The sequence below is a fragment of the Nylanderia fulva genome, unplaced genomic scaffold (assembly GCF_048542155.1).
Source record: "Nylanderia fulva isolate GAGA-0341 unplaced genomic scaffold, ASM4854215v1 Scaffold54, whole genome shotgun sequence".
Lineage (NCBI taxonomy): Eukaryota > Metazoa > Arthropoda > Insecta > Hymenoptera > Formicidae > Nylanderia > Nylanderia fulva.
Genome location: NW_028190632.1, coordinates 325,076 through 348,880, shown reverse-complemented (window position 1 = coordinate 348,880; position 23,805 = coordinate 325,076). Strand labels below are relative to the sequence as shown.

General features: G+C 33.8%; 1 protein-coding gene across 6 annotated transcripts in view; it reads right to left on the bottom strand.

Annotated features, from left to right (window-relative positions):
- LOC114946683 (ras-specific guanine nucleotide-releasing factor 1) overlaps positions 1–23,636 on the bottom strand; it is a 55,002-nt gene extending 31,366 nt beyond the window's left edge. For 5 of the 6 annotated variants that reach the window (XM_085487380.1, XM_085487382.1, XM_085487383.1 and 2 more), the window contains exons 1-4: positions 23,029–23,636; positions 20,973–21,201; positions 18,878–19,008; positions 16,028–16,144 (exon numbers count right to left, since the gene is read on the bottom strand). In XM_085487380.1, coding sequence (XP_085343506.1) covers positions 16,028–16,144; positions 18,878–19,008; positions 20,973–21,000 — 276 coding nt within the window. In that variant the 5' untranslated portion in view covers positions 21,001–21,201; positions 23,029–23,636. Of the gene's footprint in view, positions 1–16,027; positions 16,145–18,877; positions 19,009–19,494; positions 19,589–20,972; positions 21,202–23,028 lie in introns of all 6 variants that reach the window. The other variant, XM_085487384.1, reaches the window with a different exon arrangement.
- Between the last annotated feature and the right edge of the window lie 169 nt (positions 23,637–23,805).

Here is a 23,805-nt window from a genome sequence, read left to right as displayed (position 1 = left end):
AGAAGTGAGCACGAAAAAATAGATGTTGACTGTTAGCAGAAAACTTAGTCACTAACGCGTTGAGAAAATAGAAAACCAGAGTACTGTGTCTTTCGCAATTTTTAAAACGTCAATACAAAGTCAAATAAATAAATAAATATGTAACATATGACAATATAATATATTAAATAGCTTCAAGAACGCGATCATAAATCCCACTGAAATTCTCCGTATCTTTTTGTAAATTAATGCTCTTTCTTATAAAATTATATATAATTATATTCTTATAAAATTATATAATTATATATTTTATTATATATAAAATTATATATAATAAAATAATCCCCCAATGGATATACCTTGACGTGATGGGGAGGGTCTAGTATCGGGATAGACAATCGTTTATAATAATTTATTATAAAAAATATCCTAAATAGGAAGTCAAGTACCCAAAATGCAATTTTTAACTACTTTTGACGCAAGATCGATATTATCTATAGTAGTTTATTAAAATGTCATAAATTATATAAATTATATTTTCTATTACATTTATAATGTTTGCAGTATTTAGGTTTATCGCAATATTCTTTTATCGTATAAAAGCCTAATTTATTATACAAACTTTTTAATTTGCACACATTAATACGCACTATATTTACTCTTTAATAATATCACATAAAAGATGACAATATTGCAGATGGATACTGAACAGTCATTGTGATTCGCCTTCTCTCTCATCCTGCGAGAAGAACGTCGTAATCGATCAATATGACTCTTTGCTCGAGTAACTTTCTTCTCTCGTTTTTAAAAGACGTGAGGATTTAATGGTGATACGAGAACTCCGGAAAAAGGAGCGCGTTTGAAGGAAGGTCTCTTGAGAACACGAAAATAACGGTAAGGCCATAAACGTACTGTAATTCCCACGTGTATTTGACGAGCTCTTTGCTCTCGAGACTACCACATAGGAAAAGTTTAGCTCTGCGTTTCTGACGACTGCGTGACTCATTCGAATGAAATTTACTCGGCTATAACTGACGTTTACGCAATGCGGTTTTGAACTTTCTAATGGAACGTGCCGGCAGTTTTTTTAATAGTATTTTATTTGGGCATTCCACAAATTGCTATAAACACTAATTTCGAAGTTGCAAACAAATATACTATTCAAAAAAACTGTTTTTATTTGTTGAATTACAGATCTCAGAAACTTTTCGAATGTTAAAAATAAAGGAGATTGGAAAAAGTATAATTAATTAGTGCGCGTTTTCCAGGATAAAAGGATATCGCTTTTAGAAAAATGTTAATAATTTATATATTAAAATTTTGTAAAAATTACTCGCACGCAAACATTTAGCTATCCTGGACATTTGATAAATTTTTGGATTATTCGTTAGCATTATTATAGCTGACACTAAAAGAGAAGTCGTTCGAATTACGCAGCTCGGCTATGCACAATAAGCCAACGCTAAGCTAGCGATTTATCATGCGACCGGCGAGTCAGAAATTACGGGGAGTTTACTCTACTCGGCCACATATCCGCAGTTACTTAAGGACAATTTCTGTCGAGATCCTATACAGAGAACGCGTCTTGCTCTGATAATTTATCCGACGATGACATAGAGTATCCTCTTGCCAGTTACTATCTATCTCTCTTATCAAGATGAAACTCGTATCAACTTGCGTTTAGATTATTAGACGGCGCGTAATAGATTCTATCTGGTTTTGTTTGCATCAAAAATTCCAACTAACTAGCTAAATTGAACAAAGATTTTATTTGATCTTCATTGGAATATTACACGTCCAAAGTTTCCTCTAGTCGATGAGAATCTTTATTACGTTACTTCTTATGATCAATTGCTAATAATCAAGCGATAAGCGACGAGCAGATTATTGGAATATGCAGCCATTCTGCACAAGCGGAGAACCTTCAACATATACCATACATTCGATTTATGTCAAAGTCTAGATTTAATCTAACGTTACATGAGGCCTCACAGTCGTATTATGACGTAAATTTCGACGAATCATAAAATCTGTCGCTTCAATTGAGTCTGGATGCGATGGCAAATACGCATTAGCTCCCAATTATCTCCTACTTGTTGAAAGAGACTGCACAAACGCGTTAATAGTAATCTCTATTGAGAGTTTAATACTCGTTTAATAAGCAGGCATTTGCTCGTCTCGCTTCGAATGGCAGATGAAATGCACAGAGACAATAACGTTCTCTGCGTTCCTATATATCTCAACCCTTTCACCTTATTAACTTCAGTTTCCCGATTCTCGAAGCATACAGATAGATTTTAATGTCTGCAAATAATATGCTATAATTAGTTATTGGGCCTCGTTAAATTATCACATATACCGAAATGAAAAGATCAAATTCTCTTTGATAAAATATCCCAAATAGAGGTGAAATACAGATCTTTAGACATTTGATATAGCAAAATAAAAAAAAACTCGATTGAATTGTTTTACTAATATAGTGCCCAAAGAGATTATATAAACAAATGATTTTATTATAAAATAGTCAAAATAGAGTTAAAAAAAAGAAGGTATATTATATTTATTTTCCATTATACTGACGTATATATTTACATTTATAAAAATAATTATGCTTTCTTGCCAAAAATATTATATATATTTATTAAAAATATTATATATATTTACGCGAAAGGTCCTTGTATCAAAAAGTATCAAACTGAATTAAATTTGACCTACTTTTAATAGCCTCAGGATATTACGGCAACTCGTGAATTAAAAACATAAAATAAATTTTATAATTTTTTTTGTAAATTTTACAAATATAATTTGTCGATTGGTTGTATTTTCATTTTGACGAATAGAAAGTTTTTTCCTCGCGCGTATAATGTATAGCATAAATATTACATTGGTACGAATCCCTGTTGAAAGGTTCGTGCTAACACTTCTGAATTTTTAAGTAAAAACTGCCATTGGAGGATTGCCCAGCCGTCTAAATGCAATTTTTATATGCTGCGCACGTATAAGAAACCGAAAACAAGTTTAAAATAATAAAAAATGAATATACAAGATACTTCTACGTAGGCGAATGACCGCTATCGCAAAAGGAAAGGTGAATATACCAAAAACGTAATAAGGAAAGATTGTATGCGGAATATGCACGGAAAATAACTGCTGTTTTTGAAATTTAAGCAAGAGAAACAAAAGATGATATTACGCCGAAGGGAAAAACGGTGTCTTTGAATGAATAATGTTCTACTGTAAATTAGAAAATGCATAATGAACTTTACACATTTTAATGTTTGCAAGTCGAGTATTTTCTATTCCCTTTGCTTTTTACAACTCCGTCACGTTTAATAATCTTACAAAAACTAATTTCTGCTTGTAGATGATTGTATTAAAGACTCTACTTTTTTGAAAACTCGCGTAAACTGTTTGCATTATTCTATGACAAAATAAGAATTGTCTAACAATCTCCCTTGACGTAACAAGTAAATTATTTGTTTTTCAAACGAAAGAACTTCTACGTGAAACTGGAAATTATTAATAACGAATCATATAACTTATATTCCCTAAGCTCAATGGATTTCTCGCATATAATGTTTCAAACTATCGCGAAACCGCAAAGCGTGATTTGCAGCACATGTTTGTGTTGTTTTATAGATTTTCGCACGTGAGATGAGTCCTCAATAAAATCATTCGCGTCAGAATATTGCGATATCTCCCGCGATATTTCCGCCGTTCGCCTCTGTCGACGTGCAGGTGCTTGCAATTCGAGCCACACACTGTTTTCCGATATATTTCACCTCGTCAATCAGAGATTCAATAGATTCAATAGATTCAATAGTTTCCTGCTAGCAAGAGAAAGAGGGAGAGAAAGAGAGAGAGAGAGAGACAGGGAAAGCTCGAAATTGCTTTTACTATTACTAGACAACTTAGGCTTCCGCTTAAGATATAATATAATTCAGTTACGTTAATGAAAACACTCAAATCAAAGTAAAAATTGTTAATGTTAATATAAAGTGAAGATTGAGCAAAAAAATGAATGTGGACAAAAAGTACACATTTCGAGAATATACTGAAACGCCTAATTAACTTTTTCGAATTCACCATTCTTGCTTCGCACATAATAAAGGTAAATTGCGCGCACCGGCATTCTTGATCCCTCGGTCAGAAAGAAATTGAGATGAATGCCCAGGCAAATATTTGACCAGAAAAAAAAGGGGGAAAATAATATATTTTCTCTCTAGGTCACAAAGTTGCCCCTGCTTATGCGATCAGCCAATATATACGCGATATACGTAAAATAATGCAAACAACAATCAAACACGCGATTGATTATTATTATTAGCTCCGATAGCGTTTTCATATTGTTAATTTATATATTCGTATTGAATATAATGAAAATTTCAGCTTGTGAAAACGTTCGCGAGTTATTAAATTACGTACGTGCATACATGAACTTATTAATGTGAAAATAATAAAAATACTGAAATATTCTATTATATGTAGTCGCGTATACATTATTTCTGACCGAGTTAATAAATTCGTATTTACATACGCAAAAAAATTAATGAAATGTTTTCAACGCGAAGCGAAAAACAAGAAATTCGATAAAAAATGCATTGCTAAATAGTAAAGGATTGAGAAATCTTGTAACAGTTTGCATTAAACGTTCAATTAATTAAATCAAATACAGGTCGCCCGCATCTGTGCTTTCATGTTGACGAACGTTTTCTTGCCAAAATATCCTAAATTTGCACAAAAATTTCCACTATAAATTAGCGATATTTACGCGTTCATATACCAAATAACGTATTATAACAATCGTTTAAAAAAATATATTTTTTTTAATGGTAAAAACATATACCAAATATGAAGGTATTTGAAATTGTTGTGTATATAACGGATGAAAATTTGAAAAAAATAAAAAATAAAATTGTCAATAACACTGTTAAAGAATTAGCTGTTCAAAAGCAAATATAATATCAATCAATGCAATTGTTATCAATTGAACAAAATGGTTGTATTACTACCAATTTATAATTGACGCTAAGCGATTAAGGGCTCCTTTAACTAGTATATCCAATATGCATATTGTTTGTGTTTGTACATTTCAATGTACATTTCAAAAATGTATACGTTACAGAATGTTTTCTGTAACATTATTCTGTGCATATCTTGATTGAAGAAAAAATCTTATATTTTATTCTAAATAATATAAAATCTAAAAAAAAAATGAAAATAAAAATTTATCCACATTTATCCAATTCACGGTTAAAATAACATATATTTTTTATATAAATGTAAATAAATTGTATAAAATAATCTTTCTATTATTTGCTTGATACAAATAAATCGCATATAAAAAACAGATAGTAGAACAATACATCTGTGCAGTATAAAATCTATGCATCTATAATACGATTACAATTTAAATATGCCAGAGTTTTTTATATCGATAAAGTACAAAAAATTATTTTACCTTTTAGAATATCATTACGACAAATATATTTTACAATTGTAATCCATATTATAAAAGCAAATATTAATATAATATAGCCGTATCATAATCAAAACTTTGAAAATATTAAATTATATTAAGTAAAAACAATGATAAATTATTAAATTAAGGCCATGTGTAACGAGCAATACGATATTATTTTATTATTGAGAAGAAAATTCTTAATTTGAAATAATAATTATACAAACGTTTCGAGCTCTACTTGCTCCTCTTCAGTGCGCAAAAAAATAGTGATAATAAATAACGATAATAAATAAATACATAAAATTCTAATAAAAAATCCGCAATACATAGTCAATATAAGTTATATAGTTGAGTCATAGTTAAAACGCAAAATATATTTACAATGAATTGAGACTATTAAAATAGTTCAACAAAGTAAGAACCCAATTAGAAGCAGAATGATTCGTCCGGTTATTCATAAAATATATTAGAATTATTAATAAAAACTTGGAGTGACACTTATACATTACTCCAAATGAACCACTTATCGTTATTTGACGAAAGTCCCTCGATCTGGCAATGATTATGTTCATCCTCTCCAAATTATTTGATATTTGTTAACTGAATTTAAAGAATTTATTCAATTGTATAATAGGATTCCACTAATGTGTATGTGAAAAAAAGGTTAAAAATTATAAATTAAACGTTTGTATAATTATTATTTCAAATTAAGAATTTTCTTCTCAATAATAAAATAATATCGTATTGCTCGTTACACATGGCCTTAATTTAATAATTTATCATTGTTTTTATTGTCATACGAGCTTGAGCATTGGTATGTGATGTTTTGATTAGGTATTAATTTTGCATTATATTAAGTAAAGTTTATATAATCTTTTTTAGTTCATTAGTATATTATAGTATGTCATTTAAATTATAACTGCAATACTCTGCTCGCACACATGTAGCAAATGTTATAAATACACATATAACTGTAGTACAAGTACAGTAATATGGTACTCTTGTGTGTAATAATAACATTACATTTCTGCAATGCATCTTAAAATAGCTATTATATATTCTACTTGTTAGTGTTTTTAGTTAGAAATCTAAAATTAGCATTTTATAAATGCTAAAGCGAAAAATTAATTTCGTGATTTTGATTTTATGCGTATAATTATTCTGCACTACATTATTATTTTGCAATTGCAAATGCCTTTAAAAAATTTTAGGTTTAACTGCACCAATTCAATTTTAATCTATTTCTATCACAATTATACGCATTATATTAATTATTGATATTATTAATTATGCAATAAGGTAGAAAAAATATTTAATGTCTAGAAAAGAAGATATATTTTTTGCAGAATATTTTTTTCTAAGAAAGAAGTGAGATATTCATCAAAAAATGTTCTTTAAACATTCGTAAAATAATAGGCAATATTAATATAACCATGAAAGAGATGTCTTAATAGCGAACCGCTATTAACTATGATAACGAATAAAGCTTCATGAATGTGAAAAAGAGCAATTCCACGAGAGTCTGTCGACTGTTTGAAGACATTATTTAAATTCGCAATTTATTTCGTCTCGGGGCGAAACTGACATTCACCCACATCTCTCTCTACAAGCCGCCGTTAATCTTAACTACAATACATCTCGTGGCCACTGAGACATTCTCGCTGGTCAAAATCGTTTAATTGACGAGCGTTTGAACTCTCAAAGGACCTTCGATATATCGTTGCCAAATGGCCGGGCATTGTGCACTTTCTGTCAATTTCTGCACAATGCACCAGCGCTGTCCTGTCAGATCTATTTCTATGTTGAACACAAATTAGTGTCCTCTCGGAAAAGCCGGATGCAGTTGATCCGACTGTTCATCGAGTCATGAAAGGAAGATTGAAAGAGATTAAAAAAAAATTAAGAGAATTTATCATCATTCTAGAAACGGCTTAAAAGAGCAAATAAAAAAAATGTATGTATTAATAGGCACATAAAATTAGAACGGATTAGAAGAATAAGAGAAATCGGAATGCATTTGCAGTGTATTAATAAAAATTAATTTCTAAAATTGTCTAATAATTTCAGATATAAATTAGAAGTGTTATTTAAATATTAAATAATAATCAATTAAGTATTGGGAAACTAAATAAACTAATATGCATATAACCTTTCAAGGGAAGAAACCAGCTATTAATAAAGTTAATAAAATATGATTAAAATGGTATGTGACGTATAATTAACGATATGTCGAGAAAATATGGTTAAAATGGCCTGTGACATATATAATTAACGACACGGCGAGAAAATGACAGGACGTTAGCTACGTATATACGTTGTTATGCTAGATGTCACAAGAAAATGTATGTAAATTGGATTTTAAGTTCCAGGTAGATCTGTAAAAATGTAATTAGCGAAGGCACGAGAAGTGTAAAGAAGAAGGGACGAACGAAGATAAGAGATAAGCGACGTGGATGTTGCGCGAGGTAAGCTCCCATGAGAAGCTTATTTTTAGCTGGAAACAGAATCGATTCATCCCTTCTGATGCTATGCCAGTTGCCACGATGGTACCAGCAACATCGAACCCAAAGCAGCGCGGCAACTAAAGAGGGAGGAAGGGCGGGGTGAGAATAAGGCCGTGGGAGGGACACACGAAGGGTGGTGGTTGACGCTTATGCGAAAGAGAAGGAGAACAAGAGAGAGAGAGAGAGAGAGAGGGACGGAGAAAGGGAGACAGAGAGAGGATGAAGAGATAGAAAGAAGCAGATGGAACATCGGGTATGTGTATATATATATATATATATATATATATACCAACTTGTGTTTGTGTATCTGTATACATACTAAAGCGCAGCAACAGGCGAGATCGGACCACAGTCGGTCTCTCAGATAAAGCTCTCTCTCTCTCCCTCTCTCTCTCTCTCTTTCTTTCTCTCCCTCTCTCCTATCCTCCCTCTTTCACTCCATCTCTCTCGCACGTTATGCCCCCCTGACCCCCTTTTGCCGGTGTATCCTGGCATTTCTACCCGGTGGCCCTATTCCGCTCGTGTTCATGTAGCAGCACAGTCAGGAAGACCGGTGTAAAATTTAGTATTTCGATTCAGCACATCCGGCGAGTTTTATCCCGCTCTTCGGAGTACGCCCTTCGTTCTGATTTGATTGTAAACCCCAAATCAGAACCTTGTCGATTGCTACGACCGTATTAAACTTCTAAGAAGATTTTTGATGAATTACATATTACTTCTGCGTAGATGAGCAATATTACTGGTTTTTAAAAAAGTTGTATTAAATAAATTTTGTCTTGCGAAGACATATATATACAAATACTTTGGATAATCCTAGAATTAATTTAAAAATGAGAAATAACACATATAAGCAAACAAATTTGAATTTCGATCGTCTAGTATAGATATCAAGTATTCAAACATAATTTTCTATATTGATATATAAATTTAATTTTACGTACAAACACACACACATACGAGAAAGAGATGTGTCAGTTTGGGATTAAGTCGATCGAACTCAAACAGTATCGATCGATTGGATGAAGTGCTCAACAACATCGTCGCGCATTGATGGTCAGTGAATGCCGTTCGAATAGTTGTCCATTAATCTTCGTGGTTGGTGATGGATTCATTCAAGAGTATCGCGAAGCATAATTGATAGATCTGATATACATTGGTGCGGATTGTCGATACTTAGCGGGCTCGATGTGACTCCATCGCGTCGGATATCAGGTATCGGGCCTCAACAATTGTTAATTCGCAAAAGTTAATTGACATGTGAAACCCTATCATCGGCGCGTGAGATAAGTGCAAAAGCTTTAATATATTTAATGTCAAATATTTTCATGAAATAGAAATATCCCTCGTTCGGGAAATCAGCAAATTCGCAAAATCAGCCCTCTCTTTTATGCATCTTACAGCTAGATCGGTTTTGACGATCTCATGAAACGAAATAACTTGTATGCCAACGATAAAACATGCAAGAAAAATATAAGCGTCTCTCGTGTATGTATCACATACATACAATAAAATGGCTGCATAAACAAATATGATTCCAATATTTGTGCACCTGGGGAATAATATTTATGTGCGTGAAACGTGAGCTCTTTGACTTTTCACAGAGACGCGTGAAAAAGCGCAACGAAAAGCATTCGAGTCACGCTTGACCTCTCGCTCACTCGTGGGAGCGTCAGTTTTCTGCAACGCCGGCGCGACTTGAATTTAACCCGTTATATATTCACTAGATTAGATTTAATTTCACAGAGAGACGAGGGAAGAGATGGTGAAGGAATGGAGGTAATATGGTGGTATTATCAGCGCGCGAATCAGCGCGATAAGAACAGATGGGACCGAGAGAGAGAGAGAGAGAGAGAGAGCAAAGAGTGACTGTGTCGCAACACGCGACCCTTCGAGCCTTTTCCCGCGGCACCTGTTCAATTGTCATCGCGCGCCTGGCATGGCAATCGTCGAATTAAAGCGCCGCAAATGCAACGAATACATTTGCGCTGACGCGTGCTTTGCATGCACATCATGAGCGCGCATATCGGTTTTCGGATCCTACGGAGCATCGTGACGGTTGTAGCGAAGCTTCTCTTCGTAAATTAATTTACGGACAATTTGCCACGACCTGCCACGGCGATTACATTGTGTCAAATAGGTATGCATATAAATCGCGTTAAGTGATTTATATACGTTTTATAACGCGAGGTTTTAACCGGATAATATTGACAGAAGAGAAATTCGATTGTATTTGATTAAGATTAATTATTTCCTATTTTATATTCGGAGAGATTCGATAACCGGGGAGGAGTTAATGTATTTGAATCGTCTGGTTATCGAAAATTACAATATTTCGCTCTAGAATACTAAAATATAGTTTTATATTGAACTAAAACCGATTTTTCCCAGGACAATTTTGCTTCCACAGATGTATATATTTTAACAATACGGACAATTACAAAGAGCTGAATATATTTTCAAAACCCCTCAAGGCTGAGAAACTACCCTCCCGAGATAGTTTCGCGCATGAAATTGCAATTCCATAAAGGGAAGAAGTTGAAGGCCTTCTCTCTAACTCGTATATTCCTAGATAACATATGTATATGTGAAAATCTCACGACAGAAACGTGCGGCCGTCAACAGATTTCTCTCATTTTTCATCGTCTTCCGGCCATGTAATGGTTTTCTTCAGCTTGTTTGACTTTCTCTCTAAAGCCAAGCGCATCTCCTTCGATTATTTCGTCACTTCGCGAGAGAAGCTGAATTTACAGTAAATTTTCAAGTTTCGAGCACTTAACGAGACTAAAAATTGTCGCGACGAGTGAAAAATAAAATGACACAAATATGTGGCGAGTTTAAAATTTTATTGCGCTTGGCACATTACGGCAAAATTGTCATTCCGGGTTAATTTTTCGCGTTGCGCTTTTACAGCATATCGATTATCCTTCATCCTGGGTTCAACATCGTTATTAATGTTAACGCGCCGATATTAATTACATTGCGATGTTAATTAGCAAACTTTGTGTTGCTACGCATTATGGTTAGGAAATAATTTATTATATTATAGCATAGAATTAAAACAGGGTGCACGTATAATGAGAACAATATGCATGCGGATTGGAAGCGCATAAAATAATTGCGATTAATTGTCGGTCAAAATTGCATTCGTCGCATATATAAATTACCAAAATTTTCAGAATAATAGACAAGTACCTACTTTCAGATAAATACAACTTTCGAGAAATTAAGCTCTGGCTTAATATAAACAGAAAAAGTTGAAAAAATTCCAATTGATGCTAAAGTTTTTTTCTTAAGAAGCATAACACTGACTCTGTGACAAAACTATGGAAATCTTGCAAGCGTTTGAAAAATTCTGAGTAAGTGGAGGAAATGAAACCTTTAGAGAGAAGTAAAGAGAAATCCAATAATAAGTTTCCGATGGCATACTTAATAAGTGGAAAGCAAGATTTACGTTTTAGTTGTACAAGGAAAATTAATCAAATATAAGCTTTCTATTTTCATCTTTCTAACTCTCTTTTAATACACAAAGACTTTTCCACAAATCTCTTTTGTGATGACCATAACTATTTTGAGAGAAAAAAAAATGTCTATGTGCGTTGTGTGTGTATGCGGATGTTTTATGTATATATATGCATTATATTTCTTATATATTTAATTATACTTAAAGCTTTTTCAATTATTTATTTTTTCAAAATTACATCACATATTATAACTATGCAAAACAAATGAGAGAAATATAATTGTCTTTTATTAATAAACTATTGGATAAAATATTTTTGGATCGTAATAAAATATACGCGTCGCGTGAAAAATTGATTTGAAAATGATAAAACAACGTCTACTTAACATTACTTATGCAATTAAAGATCAGTTATAACACCAAAATAAATCTGCATTTTTGTGGAGAAGCGTGTACAAACTTAAAGATGTAAAATGCTCGATTAAGAATCGTCAGATTTAACTTTCTTGTCTCGATATAGCATCATCATCCTTGACCTCGCAAGCATGAACGAATAAAGAGCATTCCGGTTACCACTGCGCCAGTAGGAAATATAATTTATTAAAAGCTATTTTTCAACTGTGCACATGTGTGTGTGTGTGTGTGTGTGTTCATACTTACACAGAGTGTAACTTTGATATTCTACCATGGTAATCAAAAAATGGAGCTTGAAATAAAACGAAGCTGACAATGAGCTCGATGCGCCCCACGAATGCGAGCGCACGAATTAATTAATCAAAACGCTATTACTTTCCCCTTTATCGTGTTACAAACTTATTACCAAATGACCGTTCTGATTGGTAGCTAATCGCGAGATCCATTAATGTAAGGGGGACACTCAGGAAATATAAGTCGACCGAGCTTAATGCTCGGTAAAAAATAACTGAGTCATTTGTACAAAAGAAAAATATGTCTCATTTATTGAAACGACATTGCTCGATAATGCAGAAAATCTAAAGCGATTACCTCAGGCAAAGACAGAATATTCCAGGACGTAGTTTTCCAGATAAGAAGACACACATTTGTCCACGCCCTAAGGTCGCAACAGCTCACAAGAAAGTGCAAACTTAAAAAGCCTGCGATAGAAAAATCCTTAAAAATTTCTCAAGTGTGGAAAATAATCATATAGCTTTAAATAAAATTATTCAGAAGCGATTAATATTCGAGACATTAAAATTGAATTGATGATTGTTTTTGTCACAGACGAATAAATCAATAATTTTTTAACCAACACTATTATAATTAATACAATTTGTTGTTGATCATTTTTCTACATAGAAAAAAATTATTTTGTAAAAGAAGAGGATTTACATTCTATTTAGATAACCTAAAGCGATAGATTGCGTTTCACAGATTGTGGAAACGTATTCTTCAATGTCCACAACTGAAACCGCGATACATCTGAATCGACCATTTATTCGCTCAACTTAGTGCTTTGTACTTTCATAATTTTCTCATTTTCCCGTAACTTAATTCCAACAGCCGCATTACGTCGAGAATAACCAAGTGGAAATGAAAAGCTCATTTAATGCGAGTGTATTGCCAGAATAATTTGCATATACCAATCGTTTATCCACGAAACACTAATTTAACGATCCGCATTATCATTTGTCATTGTATTTGACAAATTAAAATATTATGCAGTAGGACTGTGCGTAAAACAATTTGGGAAGAACTGGTTAAATATACAATTAATATAGATTGTCGAATAAAATACAATATACATTTGAATTAGCACATTCTACAATTTGCGGCATTCGATATATTTTAAAAATGCATATTTTTTGCGGCTCCATTATTCACGGCGTATATTTATTCGAATCCTATTGTTTTCTGGCAAATCTAACAACATTTTACCAAACGAAAATAATTTCGCTATTTTGTAGAATAACGTAAAAAAATCTCCCTATAGCTGCCCTTTGGTTCATACGGTTCACTACTGTCCGTATGTAAAATGAAATATAAACAATATCAAAATAATATTTTTACATACGTACATATGTATAAACATAACCATATATATATATCTGTGTGTTTATGTATATATATATATATATATACATATAAATATATATATTAGTGCGCTTAAGTACAGACAGCTGTTCAATTAATCACCAGAAATTAATGCCAGATCATAGTACTTTAATTTTTGTACATACACTATTTATATAATAAGAGTATTATCATCTGACATTAATTTCTGATAATTAATTTGACAGCTGTGTGTATTTAAACCGCGCTAAATGGAGCAGATGCTAATTGTTCCAGATTTATGTCGATATTAAGTATGTATCAATTCAAATGCGACAATAAATGAGCATTTAATGTAAAAGTCGCTCAAGTATAACTCGCATAATAAATATATTATTCTTTATTTATACTTTCAGAAGTATATTATAATCCACAGAAGATAAATAAACTGGATTCTTAAGGCAGAATAAGTTTCCAGTCGAGTACGAGAAAATCATGAAGAAGTAACACGCAAGTGTATCAAAGTATTGGATAATTTCATTTTATTGTGACCCGCGACGTGTGCCACTTTGCTCGTAAACGGCCAACTAGGTCTTTAAATAATTTACGTTTGCCGAGTAAACACATTTTCCGCTGCACCAGCTGTGAAAAAGATGGGCGGCAGGGAGAGGCGCATCTTCGCGTCATGTCTTTAGAAAAGAGACGCACAACAGACCCGCGTCATTGCATCCAGTAGGAGGCTCACCACGCCACAGTGACAATGGGGGTTGTAAAATGGAACGAATATACTCGGACACGAGAAGAACAACGTCCTCGTCCTTGCGACGAGTACTACGTGACGCGACAAGGTTTTCATGTTTATTTCGTACTTTCTCTCTCGCTGAAAGTAAAACTGCAAGTCAATTTTCAGTTTGCGCGCCATTCATTGAATCTCAAAAAAATTGAACATTTCTAGTTTAACTAATTAAAAAGGACGTATAGCTGAAATTGAACTTAAATTTCTTTTTATATATATGTATGTATGTATGTATGAGTATTTTTGTAAACATATTTTAATATAATATTAATTTTAATATTAAAATGTTTATCTCAAGTGTACATTATTTATTTGCAGACACATATAATAATATATTGTAAAAACATTCTATCTTATACAAATTTTAATTAGAAAAATATTTTTAGAAATAAAAGACATTATATGGAAATCATTTGTTGAATCTCACGTCAAAGCGTCATTAAAAACAGATTTCAAACCAAAGCGAAAACTAAACCGTATAAATCCTATGAATCAGTGAAATATTCAGTATGCTTTGCAATTTTCATCAGCATTAATTGCAATAATTGCGCTAAACAAAGTCGCGCGCTATTAAAGCGATTGAATAAGTTGCAGCCTCGCATTATTTTTCGCAGCAGGCGCGTGCGATCGATTTATCGGCCGCAACGAAAGTGGAAATAAGGAAAAAAACAGCTTCCTCCTTGTCTACGAGACCAAAAGAAAATACTAAACGGCCGATATATCTTTAGAAAAAGTGGGAAAAGCCGACGAGCAATCACGTGACCTTTGCAGAAATCGATACGCTCTCTTTATCCCTATCATCTCACGCATCTACATATCGTCGATGAACCCCTTAATTGCTCAGCGCATTTTCGGATTCATCCGTTTAACGAGAAAGTTAGTATCCCCTAAAGTTTGTGTACACGAATATTTGATAGGAAATCCACCATAATAACTATGGATCTACCAGAGTTTGAAGAACGACTATTCTTTGATCCTTGCATTCAAAAGAATTACTGTACATTTCGTGTATTTTTTACTTTCTAAATTTTAATGGTATTTTTATATTAACTTAAAATTAAACGCATTTGATGTTAATTATTGTATTTACCTGGTAAAGAGAATCTTGGATCATAATAGTTCGAGAGTTTTATGTTAAAAGTTGGAGTTTTTACATTGAACATTGTGTCACTAAAAATGCACATTCATAACAAAACGTGCAACGTGTTTTTTAAACACCATTGGGCTATACAAAAAATTAAATAGCACGGAAAATAAAAGACTCAGGATCAACATCTGTAGATTATTAAAGGTAACATATGAGTTTTTAAAATTAAACATGTGTCTTTGTGCTTACAAATGACACATTAGCCTTTGACATTAAATAGATTATCATAAAATAAACGTTTTTGAATTATGCGTTATACATTTGAATGCATCATCACACGAAAAAGACTGAAAACTACATCATTTTAAGTATTATCTTTTGTAACATTATATTCTTAAAATTTTTTCATAAATATTAACTATATAAAAAAGAAACAAAGGAAAAATAGAATTAAAATTTATCAAAATTTCTTTTAAACAGACAATTATATGGAATTCTTTTTTCTCAGATTTGATTAAAATGTAACTTTGGCAACGTAAAATGTTACGTCTGCAAAAGCTCAAAAGCAGCAAGTTTGACGGACTTTGCGGAGGTGGAGCACTCAATTCGCTAATGTTCACGTTTTTATCGCGTATATGGATTGGACATTTCTTGCACTTTATAACAGCAAATAACGGAGGCGTATGCTGCTTAGCGAGTTTACATGCGCACATACCAAGACACATACCTGTTTATCCGGTTCTTTGCCTTTGGCGGTGATTAGACGATCGCAATAACAGCCCTCCAGCAGAACGACGCCACTGGGTCGTGAACAGTTTTCGCTTTCGTAATAGAATAGCAAATTCTGTAACAGATATTACAGCCATCTAGAATGAGCTTGCTCTCCTTGCGAGGAAAAATGTGAAAAAATAAACAGCTGCAGAGTTTCTTATATTTTCTTCTTGGAAAGATGATATTTCATGTCATGGCATAATTGAACCGCGCTATACATTTACATTCCTACAATTTGCATATTAAAATTAATATTTTAATATACGTATATAATTTAGCTGTTTTAATTTAAAAATGCGGATAAAGTTTCTACTAAATTTTTCAGACATAATCTTCAGCGGCAGAAAGCAGAAATACGTCTGACCACATCTAGAGTGCTTCTACTGAAAGACCGCCTCGCTCGGGCGCAGGATAAAATGTTATATAAATAAGCTATCTTCTGTGTAGTAAGAACTTTTTCCGAGAAATATTCGAAACTAATTAAATTTTAATTTCTATAAAACTGCACGTACAGACATGTAGACGCAAAATTTATGTCGTATATCATGATTATAAATTATAACCGCAATGTTTGTTAAATACTTAAAATTGAATTCAAATGTAATTATATTTATCATTTGAAATAATAACTTGTAATATTTATAGGAGTAAAAAACAGAAGTTGTCAAATAACGCTCAGCTACGCGAAAATAACGCTCAGCTACGTGATAAAATATAATATTTACAACATATTTACTCGCTAATATTATATAAAATGAGTGTATAAAATAATATTATTTAGTTTACGTTAAATTCTAAGTTACGTTCGTGTTTCACGACAGAAAATTCATGGATGACTATTGTAATTCGACATACTCTCATATTTCATAAAGCTAGTTACATTCCAGATAATCCGCCGCGTAAAATTCACATTCTTGATACGTGATACAAATCCAAAACAATGTTTCTATTGTCACAACGTGACGTTATCAACCAATATATAAAATTGTTCCGATCATCGTTTTAAATAGCATTGACACCATGAAATTCCATTCGTACGTATTTTGTGTAACACTCAACCAATTGCATTCGAGTTTTAAATCGACCTGCGCCGGTAAATTTTTCAGAAAACGTACGAACTAAATTATTAAATGAGGTGCTGTACGTCGTGCCGATAAAATAAAAAGCAATTTGTGACGATGACACTCGCGTTTCGCAATAAAGTTTTATGAAACCGAACTCGGTGAAATAAGAAGAGAGAGAAAGAGAGAGAGAGAGAGAGAGAGAGAGAGAGAGAGAGAGAAGATATACACTCTTGAAGAAAAACCCCCGGAGCACAAATCTTATAGATTAATTTAACTTCTGTCTCGGAAGTGGCGTGTACATTTTTATCGCGCGCACGAGACGAGAGTTTCATTCCTTTTACTAGTTTTTAAACTCGCGCTCTTTCAGAAGAATGTAAGCATTTTCTCACATAAAGATCGATTACAAGCGAGATTGAAGTTTTTTGAGCTTCGAGTAATTCAAGATAGATGACGATAAGTTTAACAAGCGCGTTTTAAAGGCGGTTTAAAGGCGCAAGAGAGCTCAAACTATCTCTATTATCCTCTATTGACTCGGAACGTCACGAGGAAAAGGATACTCGATTATCACGATCTGTGTAAAAGTTTCGACAAGCAACAAGCAAAACGCACAATTAATTTCACCGTGCGACGGCATTTCCGTTTACTTGACAAACTTTTGCAAAAGCAACTAAGGTATCGGATTTTATTAATTATCTCACTTTGCCTCTTATATTTATTTATTTTGATCGAAAGGAAAAAGATACCGCGATATTTTCTGTATTTATTCGATCCTATCCATTATTCTCTTGTATATATAAGCTGTCCCCGAGGCTTCTATAAGGTAAAAGTAAGTGTGGAAATCCCAGGATACTCGGTAGATTGTTTTTCTTCGAAACTAAAATTAGTTAAACGGTTGGATGATACGGTAACGTAACTTTTGTTGAAAAAGTTCAAACTTCATTAGCGATGCGATGACACGACTCTCGTGTCTTTAATAGAATAATTACAAGTTTCGCGTCTCTGTACACCATCATCGTCGTCGTCATAATTGAGCGGCTTTATGATCACAAAAACTATACAACGGGGACGATTTACCTATGACTTAAGGGATTATATGAGAACGGAGGGAAAAGAAAACGCGCGCGAGATGAAAGAGATGATCCAAATTCTTGGCATAAATGCCTCCGTCGAATAACGAAGTATCTGTCGCAAACTATGTCGTGAGCCCTCTTTTCTTAATTGTATTAGTTGGTTAGCCCGAAACGCCGCGAAAGTTAATGAAGCCTCATTTTCGAAGTTTGTAACAACCACGAGGAAACAATATCCCCGTGAGCAGTAAAGAAATTTCCGCAAATTGCGAGGAGGGAGCGTGCTTTATGCAAGTTCGCGCAAACTTAGATATTGTTATTTTATTTTAATGGCTATTAATAGTTGAAAATATCATGTCGTTTTCAGATAATGCCAACAAACAATTCACCGTCGAGCAAACTTCTTGAGAAAAACCGTAGTAATTTAATATTGCAAAATCACACACTCTATGGATTATAATTATAAAGCAATTTTTTTATAATTAATTAAAGATCAAAAAAGTAATTTATATCCTCCGAAGATTGTAGGTAAATTTAAATTCAGATTCTGATTCAAAAATATCGAGCACATAAATTAGATCATTCTGCTCTTTCCTCTCTCTTTCTTTTTCTGCAGTGCAGTGCAAAAAGTAAATCGCGTGCAATCTTCGACAACCTAGTAAACAATTCACTGACCTGGTAGAGAACGAACCATCGTTGTTGCCATTTAGTGGAATCAGCTGTCCGCTTGTGCAAATATCCTGACAGCAAATGATCGTAATGGGCTTTCTCCGAAAGCATGACTAACTGAGCGTCATTTACCCTCACTGTAACACATTATAGACACGTAGCGCGTGTTAATAGAGCACTTCAAACCGATGTATACATAGCAGTCCCCCCAGATTTAGGCAATGGATAAACTACGCAAGGAACGCGAAAAACATGCAACGTGTGTTATTGCGCGAATTTTCACAAACACTTTTGCGACATGAAATTAATACGAAGAGCAAAATTTGTTCGTAAATTTTTACGAGAGAAACTTTTTTCCCTATAAAAAATATTTTGCCAAAATATTTTCACCAAAATTATTTGATCGTTTACACTTTATCACGTATGCGCATTTGAAATATGTATACGTTTATTAGTTTTACGCTGCACATGTCGCAGTTTTAGGCGAGAATATTTTAATTGGGTAAATTTACCCGTGAAGAGATCTACTAAGTACACAACAATCATTATACAGCAAATTGATATACCACATGCAAACATATTCGAATTGCAAAATTATATACGGGACATATCTATGCGTTTACCACATAATGTAATGCGCTACATCGTAATTATGCGTTGAGTTGTCACACTATTCCAAAATAATAGCGTCCAAAGTACCGAGGCGAATCTTGTTTACTGCATCATATGAATGTAAATATTAATAATCCGCTGACGACAAGCGCTCGCTAGCAAACAATATACTGTTCAGAGCCGCAGTTTGTTCATACAGCGAATCAACGTCCAATAAATTACGAGGTAGCTTATAATTGAAAGCATACGGCCGATTATTTGAAAAATAGAGAGAAAAATTTCGCAAGGGCAAATAAATAATTCGCAATTACAAAATTGGAAAGAATTCTATAACGCGATCGCGATTGATCTGTCAAACCTAATATTTGTACAATATATCGCGTGATAACGATGCGATGCCGTTCACGCGCATACATTGCATTCGGGTCACTTCCGAGATTTCAATCTCCGGTGACGATCTGCGGTTCCCTCAGTTCAGTCAGTTGCAACTTTGGCTTAACTGCAGCTTCTGTGCGAACGTAAAAGTCGTCCCCGGGTTCGATCGACCGACACGTGTGTGATGACGTAAATTGCGAGAAGTCGCCGCGTCGCAATTCGTGGTTATAACGTTTTCATAGGTTCGCAAACTTTGATGATCATGTGCTAACTTTAGCGCAAAGATACCGCGCGTTTAGGAAACTTTGTTCCACTCGAACAAATCGAACTCGAAGTTTCCCGCGGATAGGCGACGAAATTCCTATACTTGCCCGTATCACGCGCGTATATAAAATGGGGCAAAAGATAAAACCGTTATTGAAACCGATTATTTGCTATAACTATATATCTAATATTTCTAATATGCGGATAAAAAATTTTAATCTTGAAAATTGCATGAAAAATTTTCCAACAAACAAAGAATTTACATAAAACGAGCATTATCGCAATTGAGAAGACTTCAATGAGAGGAGGCAAACTTTTTTCAACGTAAATACCATATAGTATCGGGAACACATTAAACTTTTTTTTATATGCTCGGTTTTAGTATAATGTAAATACTGCGGTTTGTTGAAACGAAAAAATATCATCGAAAAATTAATCTTGTTTAATTTAGTATAATAATTGAGAACAATATTTTCTTATGATTAATTTTTCCATTTAGAGCGCATAATTTTATACTGTTTATAACAAATAAATAAATTTAAAATATTAATTTATAAATTGCGTTTGCATTTATCATATTTCATTATAATAACATCGCATATTTATTGTATAAATATACGGCAGTGATGATCAAGATTATCTTTTACGAAAATGCATAAATTTATAAATAATATTCTTCCGCGATTCAATTCCATTTCAAATTAATACGTATTTAAAATAAATATTGCACAATATAGCTATCGTAAAATCGAGAAATGTTATCTTTGAAATTCCAAATCTCTTACGTACACCGCGTTATCCATTATTTTGTTAACTGCAAAGGTGACAAAAAATACGAAATAAGTCTTACCAGTTTTTTGCATTTTGGGACTGAGCATGATCACAGGTCGTTAGCAGAAGGGTGCTTCCCCAACATTGATCTTCACAGCAGTGAATGATTGTCCAGATTACCTTGTTTAGGTTCCAATAGTGTAGAAAATAACACCTTGTGTGCTAAAGTTAAGTGTCGAGGATGTATCTCAATCGGTTTCGAAGACGCCAGCTTTTACGTGGATTTATCGAAAGCCGCGCCGTAACATCTGCGAACACGAAAGAAGATTTCTTCGATAAGTAATGCATCGCTCGAGGGGATCTATACAATTCTATATATATTAACAAAATTGTTTGCAGCTTTTACAATAGCAGGCCACGTGTGTCCGCGATTTATACAGAGATAAATCTTATTGACAGATACTAATATTTGGTAATATGTATTTATATATATATATATCGTTATGAAAATATATTGACGTCCGATTCAGCTGTTTATTCTGGCAATGATATGTTATTGAGTTTCAACAGTGAAACGCTCTGATAACGTTAACTCGTATAAATCATTAATTGAGTAAATATTGTTACCGAGTCGATTCAACATAACCGAAATCATTCACGTTACTAAATACACAACGAAAGTTTGTCATATACCGCGATGCGTCTACATAAATATGCTAAAACGCATCGATGCGTTTAACCATAATGTCGTTTCACGGTAATTGAATCGAAACGACATATAATCAGAGCTAATTTCCTAATCACGATCGCATTAATTCTAAATCACGTCGCTGGCTTCCAATATCTGTTGATTGGTTTACGTTTTTTTTTTTTTTTTTTTAATATGATTATTCAGGATTATTGATTTTGTAAGTTATTGTAAGTTCACAAAAACATGAGCATTAAAAGGAGAAAATTGAAGCGATGGCACACGAGAGTCTCGCGCGGAAATAAGATATTAAACTATTTACGATTAAAATCGATATTCTCGAGTATTAACTTTAATGAAAGTGCGAATCTAATGATAGCCGTCTACCATTCTGATTGCTCTCGATCAAGTCGATTGCAAATTAAATTTTGCTTTGGGTACGTACATAAATATATTACATATTAATTTTTATTTTGAGATATCAATCTGCGCATGAATTCGTCAATTAAATTATATTAAGTTAAAGTAAAATTAATTTACGGTTTTTTGACAAAAAATATGGTCTCTGAAATGCTTTAGAACGCATTAATAAAAAAATATTCTACGATATTATCGTTTTACCCGTTTTATATAATTTATAATATGAATAAAACATTCCTGAAAATTCAATAATTAATATATGAGCTTGACAAATTAATTAAAAACCCTGGTCATTGTTTTACAAGTTTATAAGTACATTTATATAGTTAATATGATTAAAATAGAGAAAAGATTTGCAAGCTGTTTACAAGTGGAAATATTTGTGTGCTGCACATTATACGATAACTTTTTATTTAAAGCTTGCAAGCCACGCGTGTAGCTCTGGAAGTTTTCCGATACGCCTAGCGATACGATCTATTTTTTTATAACACGCGCCAGACGCATCATTTTAAAAATATCCGCGTTTTCCAATTTTATAGTTTAATTACTCCGTTTCTGTTGTTCCATGATATTTGTCACTAAAATTGTAAGCATTATGCTTTTGCGTTTACTTCAAAGTTATTGGAAAAAATAAGCGTCAATCATTCAATTTCGAAGTCAGAAAGAAAAATGCAACTCGTGCTTTTGCATAATTTAAACTTTGTCCTGCCATTTGCATTAGCAAACGGATTACAACTTTTTCCCGATATATATCTGAAAAAAAATCGTCGATTCTTCCAAAGTTTTATATCGACAAAAATCTAAGAAGACGAAAAAAGAACAATTATTTAGCAAGAGAAATATAACAAAAGGGAAAAAGTGACAGAATAAAGAAAATCTTGTGAAAGGCGAATTTTCCAGAGAGAATATAGAAAAGAGAGATATCATTTTTGCTTTTCCCGCAGAAATGATCAGCGACTTCCAAAGAAGAAAACGAAGAGAAGGTGAAAGAAAGTTCAAATATATTCTCATATCTTTTTCACAATACCTGTTACTCCTGCGTGCGTATCTCGTCGCACGCGTCATTTGCCTTCTCCCTCCTTCTCATCCACCCTCTTTTCCGCCAGCTTCCTCCAAATCCACCGCGAGTAATCTCGCCTCACCACCTGTTCGTGCCTACTCTCAAGATCGCATGCCGTATAACTACCCTCTCTTTCCCTCTCTCTCTCTCTCTCTCTCTCTCTAGCAAACTATTGTAACAAATATATATTCCTTCTTCCCTTCTCTTTTCTCTTTCCTACGACCGAGGGAGAAGGAAGGTCCACCGGCGCGCGCGTGTCACCGGTTTTTCTATCCTAGTCTTCCGTTCGCTGACGATTTTCCGTGACGGCGAAGACAAACGATAAATTCGGACGAAAAGCTTCGAACCAGCCGGTTTTTATTTCAGGCACAACCGGGACGTTGATATGAGCAACGATGTCGGCGGAGACGACGTCCCGTGCTGACGGCCGGCGGTAACGGCACCCGACGCTCCTCTTCTCATGGTCGGAAGACGCAGCGGGCGACCTGCGATGTTGCGGTATTGGGGGTTGCGACGTGCCTGACGCGCGGAGACGACCGACAAGCTCCGCTTGTATAGCGACACGCGCGCGTCCACCGCCTCGCAGAAGGATCCCGGAGGCTGCGCCGGATGGCCCGCAAATGCGCAAGCTCGCAAACTCACCCTTTCCCCCTGGTATGCGCTTTGCCTTCTCGCAACCCCTGAAAAGAGAGAGAGAGAGAGAGAGAGAGAGGAGAAAGAGGGAGAGAGAGAGAGAGAGATCTA